Consider the following 15,712-nt stretch of genomic DNA (forward strand, 5'->3'; position numbering starts at 1 on the left):
AAACCGACGAAGTACATACAACTCTTTGGTGACAGTGGATTTACTCTGACCACAATTCAAAGTGAGCTAAAATAATTCGCGCCGCTTTTTTCAGAAACATCCGTTATTTTTGGCTTCAGCAAAGATACTGACCTTTTGCACCATTAAAAAACAAAACAGATTAAGAGAATGGTCTAACGCTTTGTGTTAAATGGCTTAAACTTTTAAAATGGGACAGCAATTTTGCATGACCAAATGATTTCAGTAAAATTATTTCAGTTTTTCCAAATTCACTTCACACACAAGACAAAATTTGGCAACCGAATTTTTATAAACAAACTCAAAGGTGGTATTGAGTCAATAATCATAGATGGCAGTATATAACAATTTCAATGTACCGGTAACCCCGCGTAAAACCAAATTCTGTTTGCGAGAACAATTTTTCGAGCCGATTTATCGGATAATTGTTCTATATGGATAGGGGATACTGTTTGATAATTGGAGAGCAGTATATTGACCATTTTTTCTGGGTCTGAAAAGTTCCAAAATTTGCAGGTATCTAGCAAAGATGGTTGACATGGGAGAAAGACCACACGCTATTCCTAGTAACCATACATCTCCCGGAAACATCTTTTATCAATCACTGGACGTTATCATTGGTAATTGTGCATCCGAAGGATCTCTTTTGTTGGGTGAACTTGACTTGATGAAGGATAATTTACCATTCAATATATCATATGGCATAACCGCTGACTACTTTCGTCAGCATATTATTGCTCCGTTTGTTGAAGAGAAATTTGGAAACAATGTTGCTATTGGAGATAAGATTTTTCAGGCTTACAACGGTAATGGATCACTCAAAACACAGGGTAAAGAAGTTATCAACTTTCTTTGGGACTTCTTTTTTATATATCCTGCTGTCCAAAGTCTTGATATTCATGCAAACAATGATAAAAACCATATAACACAGTTTCAATACTTAAACCGACGACGGTCTGTATTTTCTAGCCCTATTCAGTCACACCCATGGTTCACAGATGCTGAACATGGCGATGAGCTTCCCTACTTATTTCCAATGAGATCTGTGTCACCATTCAATGAAGAGGATAGTAAATTTTCCCATTTAATAGTGAAATATTTGAGCAATTTTGCAAATACGGGGTAAGCACTGTTTTTTTATTTTTCAAAATCAATACACTCATGACATTTTAGTCTTGCTTTGATTTTCTCCTTAAGTATTAGCATTTGAAAAAAAAAAACATATAATCAATCAAAATTCCCATCCCCCTAAATCACACACACACACACACACACACACACACACACACAAATAGGAACCATTCGAACAACAATGTAAAATGAATCATGTTCTAATGAAATAAAAATAAAATTAGTAACGAAGAAGAAAAAGTCGTCTTGACAAACACCTTTGTAGCAATATTAGAAACACATGTTATGTTTTTATGTTAATGTAAAGATAATTCGATCAATCATAATGAATATCTTTCAGGAATGTAAATGGAGCAGAATTACCACAATGGCCGAAGTACAACCTAGAAGCAAAGAAGTATTTAGAGTTGGGCCACAATCAAACTATCAAGCACCGCCTTTATAAAGACAAGAAGGACTTTTGGTACAGTGTGATGAATAGTCCTCTGTCTACTACACCATGTATTCAACCCTCGTGCAAATTCTTTTGAATTATAAAAAAAAAATCATTTAGTTTTATTTATTCTTTATTCAATACTTACAAGACGCTTTTATGATATATCATTTTCTACTTAAACTTGGCATTTGTTTATGGTAGAGAATTTACTGTTTTGGCATCAAATCTTTAAGCTGAGAACTGTTACAATCCCATTCATAAATTTATTCCTATAGTTGCAGGTTAAATCCACCATAGTAACACAAGTAGTACGTTATTTTGTTTATTTTGTTTCAATACATTGATAACCTTAATACTTTCTTATCATTAGTTGTTTACAAGTACACGTACTAAACTTTAGATTCCACTTTTGTCCTGTAATAAGGATAAAGTGATTATTGAAATATTACACAAATGTTATTGAAATTTGAATCTGACCGTTTTATGAAAATGTTAATAACCGCAGAAGACAATGCTAATATTAAATATCAGAGGAGTAAACAAGAAGCAAAGTCATAATGGGATATATCAAATGAGGATCATTACTTATTCAAATGTATACACAATGCAGTACAGCGGATGGCTAAGAATATTTTAGAACTTGAATGGGCCTAGGATTATACGGCTATATCATACGTCAACTGAAAATAAATCAATGTAGTTTTTGAATATCATACCATTCTAACGGCAAAGATTTCTGCTATTTTGCTTAAATTAGAGATGGGGTCAACTACACTTTCATAGATAGTTTCAATGAAATGGTGCATTATAGGTACCGGAAAAAAGGTAACATTTACATTACGTGTATAGAATTAAAAAAGGTAGAATATGACTTTTTCCGGCCAAAGTTGACTATTTAATCACTCAACAAAAAAGCCCCAAAATTGGTTGCATGTTTAGCTGTTTTACGAACAGAGACGCATGTCGAAAGTACCATACTTGTTTTGCATAGAAAACCTATTTTGAGATATGTTTTGTATATTCCAAAATCATATCTTTATTTGTTTATTTTTTTTTCATTTATCTTAGTATGATTGAACTTCAAAATATGCATTAAATCTACAACCTAAACACAATATTGCAACTCGGAAGTTCATGACAGGACTGGATGAAAATCAGGATTTCGTGATAAATTGAAGAATGCATAAACGTCCAGTGTGAATTTTGAGGCATGTGCATACATGTTCATGTTGTCACAATATTTACATCTGATGACTTGTTCGGCATTATTTTAACTATGCACCAGGTTAGTGACTGTAATACAATTTCCTCCGAATGGAAAACACTTAACGATAAAAAAAAAAAACAGATATCTTATTAAATTTCAACGCACAAGCCTACCGTTTAGGAAGTTCGTATATACGTCATAGAACTTCAAAGGATTTTTTTTCTAATCCAAATGATTCCTTCTTTAGTCACTCTCCTCTAAATTTCGACTAAATAAAAAGGACAATGGTATGACATATTTTTTCACAGAATACAAGTTCATAGAAAACATCATTGTCCAGGGGAAGATCCAGAATATTAGAAAAAAAAATATCATTAATTTTGCTGATTTACTTTTTCTTTCGGCATTAACTACGGAAGCGTATTAGGAACATCCTAACTTTGTTTTTGAAAGTCAAGGTTTCAACGTTTAAAATCTGGAAATTTTAGATTTAAGCTCAAAATTACGACTTTTAACTCAAAATTTCAACTTTTGGAATATCAAAATTTCGTCTTTATTATTTTTGATAGTTGGAATATGTTCTTTGTTGTGTTTGTTTTTTATGTCTCGTCTTTGTTCCTGATGGATTACATTCTCTTAATTTGCCCTATAATATTGGTTCCCTTGATTACTCTTTGTTCCTGATGGATTACAGTCTTTTGATTTGCCTAGAATCATGGTTCCCTTGATTACTCTTTGAAATAACAAAATTAAACTCAATTAAACGTCAAACTCGAAATTTCCAATTTTCAAAGTTGAAATTTCGAGATTCTTAAATTCGAAAATTTGACTGAAAAAATGTTTGGAAGTCTCAAAACCGATTTACCAAAAAGTCTTTGTACTGCCATAAAAAAAAGTGAGTTTACTCCCTTTATTGAAGTCAAGACATTGTAGATGATAGTTCAGTAGATAGTGTGGTGAAGTTACATGTTTACCTATGGAAAGCGAACAGTAAAATATACATCGTAAAAATGAGACCAAATTGAATTTAGTTGCAAAGCATTTAACGAAACGTTTATAAGATTTGCAAAGCATAGAAAAACAATTTTAGACATCAGAAATGTCAAATCAGGGGTAGTTCGGACCATTGTTCCGGTACACTCATCGTCTGATATAAAACGTTTATATCACTACCAACACAGTGTTATACGCCGCAGACCACTGATATTGACCCAAGAGTGTAATCTGACACAAGAAGTACGAGTTCTGTGATGGGACGTACATACAAAGTTGGTTTCCATTCACGGATTTCAGCTTTACGCACTAGGTCGTCGTCGTTGGGAAATGTTCTCGTTACGACTCCCATTAGCCACGTACGGTAGACTTGTCTAGAACCACTTCTCCTTCCTTGATGTTTTGTAATTCGGATTTCCACTTTCCACTGGACTGAAGAATGCTCAGGTATTCCTTAGACAATCGCGTCCAAACATTTTCGAAAGTAACATTAAAGATCCATATGGCTTATATGATAGTTCTTAACAATAGTATTGAGAACTTTGAGAGCTTCCATGTGGAAAGCGTCAGTCCCACCCACAAAGTTGGTTTAAACCTGAATGTAGTAACCTTTCCTCTGATTGCTACGAAACGTATCAGAGCGTTGATGAATATACTGGATGATAACAAACTCTTCTACAAACTCGATGTGGATAGCACAGGTTGATAGGCAGGTAATGAGAAAGCCCGGCTTTTATTATTTGCGATACCACCATTAGTCGTTCTGTGAACGATGCTTCGTAGTCCGAAGACATCCTAGCCTACACTTGTAAACGGAGGGGAAGGGTCGACACGTTCCAAAAGAAGATCTGCCATTTTCTGATGTTGCCAGGTTCCACGGAGTCTTCGACATAGACCACACAGTGATGAATAACAGACGATACGAATTGTTTCATGCTAACGATCAATTGGAAGTTGAATGCAGGGCTTCCTCGCTGAAGTTTCTTCCTTGATGCTTGGCCTGAACGTGATTGTGTCGTACTAAGACACAAGTCACATGACATTGTCTTGGTTGATTCAACGGTTTCTTCTCTTTAAACGCGATGTGTGCGATGTTTAATCGTCCTCCCACGCGATTTAAGCCCTCATTGTCGTTATGAGGATCCAAAGTAACCAAACTACTTTACTTTGGTTTCTTTTGTCCGTTCATGATAAAATCGTTTCATAAGCTTCGCATTGAATTACTTTGATCAAGAAATTGTGCTTTGCCTAACGGTTGCACAGTATAAAAAGAGTTTTCATTGTCCAGATTCGTAATCTTAGCGTGTACGAATTTTGTAAAAAAAAAAAAGGCTAATACTAAAGACGCATAGTCCTCATTGTCACTTATGATGTGTTAACTATCCAAGAACTTTGTTGTTTCAGTAATCCAACAGCTTGAATCAATTCCTGCGCCTATATCGATTTCATGCTTGCACATGCCGTATTGATTGAACCGTTGACATACTCTATTCTTAACGTATGCGTGAAATCGACAGGTCTCATTGAAAATGAACCCAAGAGCATCCTTGTGTTTGTTATGGTATCTAGCATAGCCAATAGGGTGATCAATTTTTTCCAGCACTACCCCTGCAGTCTCTACAACTAAGACTGCCGCGCACAGCTTTAGCCTTGGGATTATGTGGCCATGTTGCGGGGAAATTGTGGCTTTACCAAATCCTACATCTTAATATCCATCATCATAATCAATCCTTAAGTACGAAACGGCCGCTTTAGCTTTCTCGGAGCGGCGTCAGCAAAAACGTGAATCTCTTCAGTGCTGATCTGACTAAGTGATGTCGATAAACACATTCGTTGAATTGTCAAGTCATTAAGTTTCTCCATAATTCCCATTCATGTTTGACTGTGTGACTGGCGCTACAAGTCCTATAGGTCATACACACTGTTCAATATCGACAATATCTTGTGTAAATTGATACTTCCATTGACCATTTCGTCGGGGTAGTCAGTGGAAATTATCGACGTAAAATGTCTATTAACAAATTTCTGAATGTCTAGTTCGGCGGGCACAACGCACTTCCTAAGACCGTAGATTGCCACTGCGGACGATGGGCTGTTATCAAAGCTGCGACACAATTCTTGCTGAATCGCATTAGGGTCCATATGAGAGAATTGTTTATCTCCGGTCCTTGCAGTAACACTTTGTTTATGGACACGTTCCCAAATTTAGCCGATGAAAAAATACACGTCGTATTTCCCAACATTCTTCTGGTGATAGACACCAAATACAGGTAGGAACAAATCTTCTGTATCTCGCTCAAAATCGTTCGCTACTACCGCATGATTATCATCTAGAAGGCCTTGCATGAAGACATTAAAATGTTCTAGTTTTTCAGGGTTCTTCTGAAGATTCTTGTACAGAGACTAGACTCGTCGCCGTGCCAAAGCGTAATTGTTCGGCAAAAGGTCCCTGTTCGGCTTAAAAGGCAGGAGTGCACTTCAGTTCTTTTTTCGTCCTCAGAAACTCCTTGTGCATAACATCAAGAAACAATTTGTCTTCCACAGACTTTCCTGTTTTGTCATCGTATATTGTACGATTGAAAATGTGGTCTCCCATAGGCACTTCGTTGTAGTCGTAATTGTCAAAATAATTGCAAACTGTAAGAAATTCACCAACCTTGAACGTATTTGAGCTCGGTTTAAGCAAAGAACCCCCCGATTGATATGTGTCTTCTTAGAGTTCACATCTTCGTCGACACGCTTGTTTCCTATGCACACAGCACCGATGATGACCCATCCTTATGTGGCTCGCTGAACATAAGGCGCAATAGATGGATCAGTGTTGATCGGGAACGTCGTATTATTTGTGTGATGAGGCACTCAGGAGACCGCGACCGATGAAATAGTCTAAAGTCTTATTACAAATACATCTCATATGTACAGTCTATGAAAATTCATTTTCTCATTTACTTGTATACACATGTACGAATTTTCATAAGAGAAAATTCATTGATCAATTCACCAATTGAACCGATTTACGCACCTATTGTCAAATAAAATCTGTAACATATGGTCCGTAAGTTCAAAATAAAGGTAATAACAAAATTCACGAACTCATTATCAACACTATTTATTGGAATCTCTGATAAACTGGATTTATAGCCACTTCTTTCTGACTTGGTGCTGGAATTTTAAATTGAGGTTGTGGTTTACACCAATTTTCTTTAGCTGTCCAAACTTCATGGTTCCATTATGACCATAATTGTCCCGAGGTAAGATTTTGATGTATTAGAAATTTGCTTCTAATCCTAAGAATATCACCAGGTGAATCCATAAGACATAAACAAAGATTACACCAGAAACATCTTCAGAAACATACTTTAACATATTAAAATGTACAAAAAAAGATTTCTTTGGGCATCTATTTAGTAATCGAGGCTGTAGATTGGGTGTAGATGATTTAAATAGAGATCTTGTTCATAAATTTAAGCCAATGCAAGTACTTGGTCGAGTTGGACAGGGTTACTCTGACTTTTTGCGCAAGGGTCAAATTTTGTGTACTGGATTGTTTTCAGTATAATATTTTTCCGGACATTTTATTTTTTTAATCAAGCCTAGCTGGGACTTTTTTTCAAACAGATCTTAATTTTACTACCACTTGTATCCTACCTCTATATCCCACCTTTTTTGTATTATAATCAATAATTATTATTTATCTTGGATTTTTTTAGGTATACTTCATCGTCCTGCCTTTTTGCATTTCCGATTTGATCCTAATACAAATTTTTAATTAAGTTTGTGCGCTGTAAGGCAATTTTACGCACCAGGCAAACAGTCTACAATATACTAATTTCGATACCTTAATAGGATCATTTCCATTATGCTTACATCAATTTTAAAAGTCGTTTTTATCCACAAATTTCTCAAGCTTTTACGTGAATATATGCTGTTTTGCTTAGTAAGGTTTGTTGTTTTGTCCCCATTTAACACTTCCATTGTAATGGTAAACAATTGAATCAGAATTTTAGATGTGGAGAGTTGTTTTTTAAATAGGCATTGTAAACCTGTACTCGTATAAATGATGACCCGGAATGACATACCGATCCTCATTGGATAATAGCTTTGGCGGAAGTACATGTGACCTATTCACATTCTTTCAACATTCAAGGTCGGACGTGCTTGAGGTTAGAGCGGTAAAAGGTAGATGTTGATTTTTTTTAAATATTTTATTTTATTTTATTTTATTTTAGACCTTGGTGGTCAAGCATGATTTTATAAACCAACGGGGTCAGAAATGAGAATTTAGTCCAAGAGGGTCAGAAATGAGAATTTAGACCAAGAGGGTTAGACATGAGATTTTAGACCAAGAGGGTCGAATTGAGAATGTACAGAGAAAGACTAAAGAGGGTCAGATACAATATTTAGAGGGGCCCTAGATTTGGGGCAGAATGTTTTATTGGAGGAAATTAAAATTGCATCGTGAATTTCGCGGTTTTCATTTCTCCATGCAGCCTTGATAAATTATTAAATACTAAAAAAGTGGATGGAGATCTGATTTTGGATATTCTGATTTCGGTTATTGCGAATGATTGATAGAATGACAATTTTGTAATTGATTCAGTTATTTTCCTATTATTATGACAGAATTTCGTCGGGCTCAAGAGTCAAGGGTTGTTTAATGACATGCATTCCTTTTTTTAACTAAATTTATTATTTTATTATTTTTTGAATTGTTCAATTTTTCTTATTATCTAAGTCAGTTTAATTACTTTAAGAAGGTATCAATGTTTGTTTACTGACCGTATCGGGATAATTAGAAAGCACGGACACTTTAACAGTTAAAGATTTAAATACCGACTACTACGTGTAAACATTGATTAAAACCAGTTTTGTATTGAATTTCAGATGGTGTTGCCGATGGTATTAAAGAAGCGTCATTCATTGAAAGATATAAATATTTTGCCAGTAATAAAAAGGATTAGGACGGGAAAGCCGAGGTCTTAGAAAGAATTTGCACGAATTGCAAAGGAGACGAAGACGCAGACGTTAAGTTTGGATGAGGTGGCTGACCATGTTAATAATATCACAGGGGAAGAACTTGGGGGAACTGTTGATGTTGGCCGGCAGAGACAATAATGTAGATGAAGGCATATGGAGAATGTGAAAAGTTATACTAAATGATTTGTAGTATATAATTTCTGTTTGGAAAGAGTCATGGTCGTTTGGTCTTTGAATTACACCTTAAGCAGTAGTTTACACACCATTACATGTATATTTAAGGAAGTACGAGTCTCGGGTAAATAATAATTAAAATGTATTCATTTGAGAGTTTTTCTTAGCATCAGAGAACGAAAACGGGCAAATAGTAAAATTTGGTGATATCTAATAACTAAAACTTGCTTAAATTGGTATTTTAGATCTTTGAAGAAATATTTGAGGTACATTTATAAATTTTAATTTTGAATTTTTGGCGGGAAATAGCTATCGAAAATTTTTTGAAAATCTGAAGCTCGTACTCCTTAATGAAGTTTCTCGACAATTCGAGGGACACTGAAGCCCTAGTGGATTACCACGTGAATTGTAGGCGAAGGAATTTCTTCTTGGTGTACACAAGCCGGTTTATTTTGAGTTAAATTGCATTATGCCCGTTATTTCAATACAGCCAAATGACGAGGAAATGGGAAGCTACAATTCATCGTTTGTTAGGCTACCTGATTTGGAACTGGAAAGTGGTTTTAACCAAGAGATAATTCATGTCCGGAAAAGCCAGCATGGGTAACACTTAAAGGAGAAATCCCTTCGTCAACTATTCACTGTCCATGAACTGAAGAAGTTTTTAAATGGTACTGGTTTTGATTGTTAATGAATTGCCACTTCGTGACCCTGACAATTTTGTAAGTGGACAAATTCATGAACAGTTTTCTAATTGGCAAGATATATTGAGTGACGAAATATGTGGTCAAAATGGAAATGTTTTGAATTGGATAAAGAATGGAGTGAATGTCCATGACTTTTTCAAACATTTTAGAGGTAATTTCAAAGGAAAAGCGTACGATTGTGACTTGCCTCCATAGCAGTATTTTCAAAATTCGAATAATTGCAAACAGTTTGTTGACTTTATAGGTAAAGAACTTTGTGAGAGGATAGCTTCAGGTTCGATTAAATTATTACGCCACCAAGAATAATCATGCCACTTACTGTAGAACCAAGTAAACCACGACTCTGTCATGATGAAACATTTTTGAATTTATGGATTCCCCATTCCACTTGGAGACTCTTCAGGACATTCTAAGAATCGTGGGGAAGAATTCATTGATGGTTACTTTATTTATCAGTCCATTTGGCATGGGAATAACGTCTTACCTCAGAACTTTAGATGTGCTTGACACTTTGTATATAGATGACCGTTTTGCTGTTACAAAGGTGAACACAGAATTGAGTGAAGAAAACCTTGTTGAGGGTAGGAAATTAGCGTATAATTTGCTAGAATTACTGACAAGACTTGGGTATACTCTGTCATTAAAAAATGTTCATTGGAACCTTCTAGTGGCAAGAAATTTTTAGGATTTTTTATTGACTCAAATAGACAGGCTTTTTTACTTCATGAAGACAAAAAGACAGAATTTTCTGAATTGAGGGAATTTATGCTTCAGTGTGAGGAAATAGATTTAAGGACCCTTCAGAGGTTCTGTGGAAAGTGCATTTCAATGTCACTTGCAGTTCCAGGGTGTAAACTGTTTTGTTCGGAGGTGAATTCAGCAATATCTTATTCAGTGAAAAATAGTAGGTCTGTTAAGGTTTCCAGTGCCCTTTATATGGAACTTCAATATTGGCGGTTTTTAGATGATTGGCCTGGCTGTTGCAAATGGAGACCAGAGTTGCATAAACATATTGAACTTTCTACAGATGATTCAGGATATATAGTTTTGTAGCGACTTTGGGAGCACAGAAACAAGAATTTGGCGACTACTGGGACAGCGGAGATTCAAGGCCAATTCATGTTAAAGAAGCCAATGCCATTCTAAAGGCCATATTGTCTATGAAGGATTCTTTGATTGACGTTAGGACCGATAACATGGCGGTTATTGACTCCGGATTCTTCTGGTGTGAATATATTTGCCCAAGACTTGAGAAGCGAGTTGAACAATTATGTATACCCTTCTTTTGTACTGATATTTCCCGTGCTGTGCTTTCTACAGGAGCAACGTGTTTCTTGAACGTTTGTTGTTCCAGAAGTAATTCCACTGCCAATTTGGTGGCCGAAGTTGGAACGTTGTTCTGTAGACTCGGTTTACATTGGGTGTAAAGGTCAAAAAGAGTTATCAAAGTTCCCAGTAAGAAAGGTTTTGTGTCTGATAATGAGTTTGAAATGACCGTTGCGCGCATTTAGGATTTCTTTTATGTAAATTTTATAAATGATAGTAAATAATTGTAAAATCGAGATGTGTTCTAATTTGTAGGCTGTCGAACGTCCATTCAAGACATAGATTGGCAGGCAATACAAGGACGAGTTAGAGAGTTGGGTGAGAGAACAGTGTACTCTAAGTCGTCGAAAAGGAAAAATAGCCTTCATGATGTGTTTGAACAATTTCTTAGGCAATCTGATAAAATTTTGCTGTCTTGTACTCCAATTGATGTCAGAAATGTTTTGATCTGGAAAGATAAATTTGGGAAGACAATTGTTCACAATGTACAGCGTAAATATCTAGGACAGGAAGGTAAATTTGACTGTATCTGTCCAAGACGATTGTCATCTGGAACTGTTGAAAATATTATTGTGCAGCTTAAAGCAATATTTTAGGAGGCAGGTTTAAGTAGAACCTGGGATATATTATCTCAGTCTGGAAATCCGACATCGGCTCCATTAATAAAGGATGATTTAAAACTTATACAAGAAGAACAGACAAAGGCACACATATTACCAAAACAAGCTAAGCCAATATTTTTAACAAAATTTAAGGCTATGGTTTCCTTTATTCATAGGGAATCTTTGAGTAATTTATCAGCCAAAGAGAAATTTATTCTCTATAGAGATCAAGCATGGTTTAAATTGCAGTTTTTTTTGCAGGGGATCGTGCTAGCGATCTTTCGATTGTTGTTGCACAAGAAGTTGAACTTTTGAATGATGAGTCTGGCATTGTTTTCCGACATACGTTTGGGAAGACTCTAAGAGGTGAAAAGGGGAAAAACAATACATTTGTGATAAAGAAATGTGATGGTCTTGAAATCTGTCCAGTAAATGGGATTGATTTACTATGTACAGTTTTGAAAATCATATGGAGTTGATCTGTCCACTGGATACCTGTTCAGAATAAGAACGAAAGGGGGTAAAGTTCTTGACCAGGCTGTTAGTTACTCAGTAATGTATGAGAGGCTGCTGTATTACTTATCAACTCAGGGCATTTATGAGGGTGAAACCCCACATAGTTTCCGTTCTACGTGTGCAGTAAAAATGGCCTTGTCAGACTCTGCTGGTAGTGTTGATCAAGCTATGAATCATATAGGTTGGTTTGGGAAAGCCAGTGCAGAGTATTATAGTCGTGTGAATACTCTTGTTGATGCTGGGGTAGTGGCATCGAATGAATCTCGCGAAATCGACAGGGCATGCTGAGAATTATGAAATGAAATACAGGGATAAAGCAAATTATTCCGCACTGAAGAATTTGTTTTAAATTTGGACAAAGGGGAATAATTCGGAATATTTTTGTGTAAAATGTTGATTAAATTGAGATAGAATTAATTTTGTTTTAGGCAGGGACAATATATACGGTCCGTGTTTTCGGTATTTTTTTCTTTCTTTTTGAGTTTTGGGAAGAAGGTTTCTATTTTCATTAATTTTAGACGATTTTTTTAAGCAGTAGGGAGATCATGTGAAGTTTTATTGCCCATAACTTAAAATGAACTGAATGCAAAAGATATTGAACACTGTGGATAAGGTATGATCCTCATTGGATAATAGCTTTGGCGGAAGTACATGTGACCTATTCCCATTCTCTCCACACATACAATGGAGTTTCATGTGAGTGTACAACGTAGACATATTTCATGTGATTTTGCATCCCCAATCCTAATGGTACCCTCCCATGGTTTGTGTAATAATTTGTACCAAAATGTGATCATTATATTGTTTTAACAAATAAATGTGGTTAATGGTGTTTTATAGGTTATATATATAGGATTTAAAATGAAGTAGAAGCAATTTATTTAAAAATGAATTTGCTGTTGTTTTATTATTTATTTCTTCTTCGTCACATTTTGATACAACCAAGTTGTCGATATCTTATTGCGTTCAGTCTTGTGAAGTTTTATTGCCCATAACTTAACGTGAACTGAACGCAAAAGACATCGAACACTGTGGATAGGGTATAATCAAGGATAATGATACATTATTACATATTTTTTATAAGTTGTTTCCATGTTTTTGAATAGAACTTTGAAGTTTATTTTCAATTGATCTCCCCGTTAAAAATTTCACAATATGCTTCATTTTGACGTAGACTATTAAAGAGTAAAATTTCTGTGAACTGATTGATCGCCAGTACATTATTAAGTTAAAAACAAGCTCTCTAAAGTGTGTACCACCACAGAAATTGTTTATTAAACAGTTATTCCTTCAATGTAAAATCTACAAAGTTAGATCAAATTTATATTGTTTTTTTTTTTTAATCTGAACATTGGAGTAATAAAATATTTTATAAACCAAATATATTTTTAAAATAAATTGAGATTGGAACTAAAATATAACCGGAAAACTTGAAAGACTTTTAAATTTTTTACCCGTGGCCAACTGTCAATAAATAAGTTTCTGTATATCCGTTTTGACTGTTTCAATGAAAACTTAAAAAAAATGTTGTGTTGAATGACTTAAATCACTTCACTAATTTTTAATTAAACCACTGATATATTTACGCAGTTCGCACAACAACCAATCAAGTAAAAGCTTGACAGTACAGTTTGATCTGACGGACCTGCCCATGCGCAAATCTTAAGCATTTCTAAAACCCATTGGCATGTTTACGCAGTTCGTACTTCATAGGGCACACAAAGCGAGTAAGAAGGTGGTGAATATATCTTCCATATTGATTCTTTATTTGTGCTTCAATAGCTTAGTCAAAATTGTTTTATTAATTTAACATAAATCATGATTGTACTTTCGTAAGCGAGACTTTCTTATCTTATCAGCATCAACATTTTAAGTATATAATGTCCGTAGGAAGAGCTGTAAATATTGAGGAATATTCCGAAGCTGGAAGATGTAACTTCCCTATTTTAATTTTTTGATGTAACGTAAAGTTTACTGATTACCAGTTTATAGCTACTCAATACTACTTGGTTTCCTTAGAGAGGCACAATTACAGGTAACTCGAGGATATTCAACTGTGATGTCAATTATGTCATATTATATTTGTTTTTACGGGTGTAGTCATTAGACATATGATTCATCATCCCCCAAAAGCGAAAGAAAATAGGGGATGGTATATGTGAGTTATCAAGACATTATGCACGCTAATTTTTTGTCCGAGTTTAAGGGCACGACTTCTTTCTCCATCTGCACCATGTAATATATACACTGTGTTCTTTGAAGATTCAATGTATATGATTTTTTTGCAGGAAATTGATTGTCAGTGTGTTTCCTGTTTGAAGAAATTCTTTAAAATTAGTTCTTATACTAGAAATAACAATATCAGGTTCTATGATGTATTTAACTTTAATAACAAGACAATACTCTAGTATAAGTGAATAGCGCAAAGCTGTCAATTTGTACCATAAGTGTTATTAAACCACAAAAGGAAGGCTGATATGGACTTGAAATAAAAGATGACCAGAAAATAGTTTGAGTACATTTTAAATTATCTCAGAACTGAGTTTACATACTAGTATTCGACATGTACATGTACGTGTAGTACGAGTACTTCCATTTACATGTATACATGCTGTACACGCGGACCCAGTACAAGTTCGTATTTCACTGTGAGTATATGTATGAATCATTGTTGCAGGATATTGATTGTTATGATGTTACATATTTGTTTGAAGAAGTTCATTCTTTAATAAGAACCAAATAGAGTCTTGTGTCTTATTTTACTAGCAATAAAATGTTTAGGTCTTACATGGTTCCACAAGGCAAGAGTTGTAAGTTTAGTTATTACAATGATTTAATTATATCTAGCATAATAATGCAATATCAAGCAGACATCTTTATAAACAGGCATTCATAAAATGCCAAAAATTCTCCACGTATTGGGGCTACATGCATATGTAATTACAACTACAATTTATTAGAAGCAATTGAGTGACCAAGATTACCTGCATCTGAAGAGTACATGCATTATTTCCCTTTATGTATCTACAAAAAGGAGCTCTGAACTGTCTTAAGTGTGCAACTGGTAATGTTAAAAATATACTTTTTTATTTGTTCCAGTATAACTTTTTTTTTAATTTACAGAGGCCTACTCTAATACATTGGACATTTTTGTAATATCGATATCTATATTGCCTTATCATAGTACTCATAGTATAATCTGAGAGGGTTTTCTATAGCTACAGCATGTACTACAAAGTGTTATGTATGGTTTTCAAGATGAAAGTCTATGTTCACACTACACACAATTACTTGAAAACTCTTCCTTCAATTTTTATAAAATTTGATTAATTGTCGTTTTTTATTTGACTTAGAAAAGTTTGTTGTCACATAATGATTTTACACTGTCGTCCCTTTTGTCAATGCATGTCCACAGACACTGAATTTCATGTTATAATTAAATGTAATATAAATATTAGTTAGTTTCTGAAGTTTTCAAATCCAAAAGGAAGGTACGTATTGATTTTTGGAGATGTGGCCTTAACCATTAGGGAATTGAGGGCCAAAAGCAAGCATTTCATAGAATTGAACTATATACATGTAGCTCAAGTAAAAAACAGACTTGACACTTATCCACACTTGTTAA

General features: G+C 34.7%; 1 protein-coding gene and 1 pseudogene across 2 annotated transcripts; both read left to right on the plus strand.

The window, feature by feature from the left end:
- The first annotated feature begins 547 nt into the window (after positions 1-547).
- On the plus strand, positions 548-1,679 carry LOC148619275 (carboxylesterase 4A-like). The gene is made up of 2 exons (XM_088577029.1): positions 548-1,140; positions 1,490-1,679. The coding sequence occupies exons 1-2, from the start codon at positions 548-550 to the stop codon at positions 1,677-1,679; spliced, it is 783 nt and encodes a 260-aa protein (XP_088433155.1).
- A 6,211-nt stretch (positions 1,680-7,890) lies between these two features.
- Positions 7,891-12,436, plus strand: LOC148619276 (uncharacterized; annotated as a pseudogene). Its single transcript, XR_015921346.1, has 3 exons — positions 7,891-7,964; positions 8,670-10,999; positions 11,225-12,436. The product of XR_015921346.1 is annotated as an uncharacterized LOC148619276 (transcript).
- The last annotated feature ends 3,276 nt before the right edge of the window (positions 12,437-15,712 follow it).

The sequence above is a fragment of the Perna viridis genome, chromosome 4 (assembly GCF_037379345.1).
Source record: "Perna viridis isolate PV_CMFRI_1.1 ecotype Kerala chromosome 4, ASM3737934v1, whole genome shotgun sequence".
Classification (NCBI taxonomy): Eukaryota; Metazoa; Mollusca; class Bivalvia; order Mytilida; family Mytilidae; genus Perna; species Perna viridis.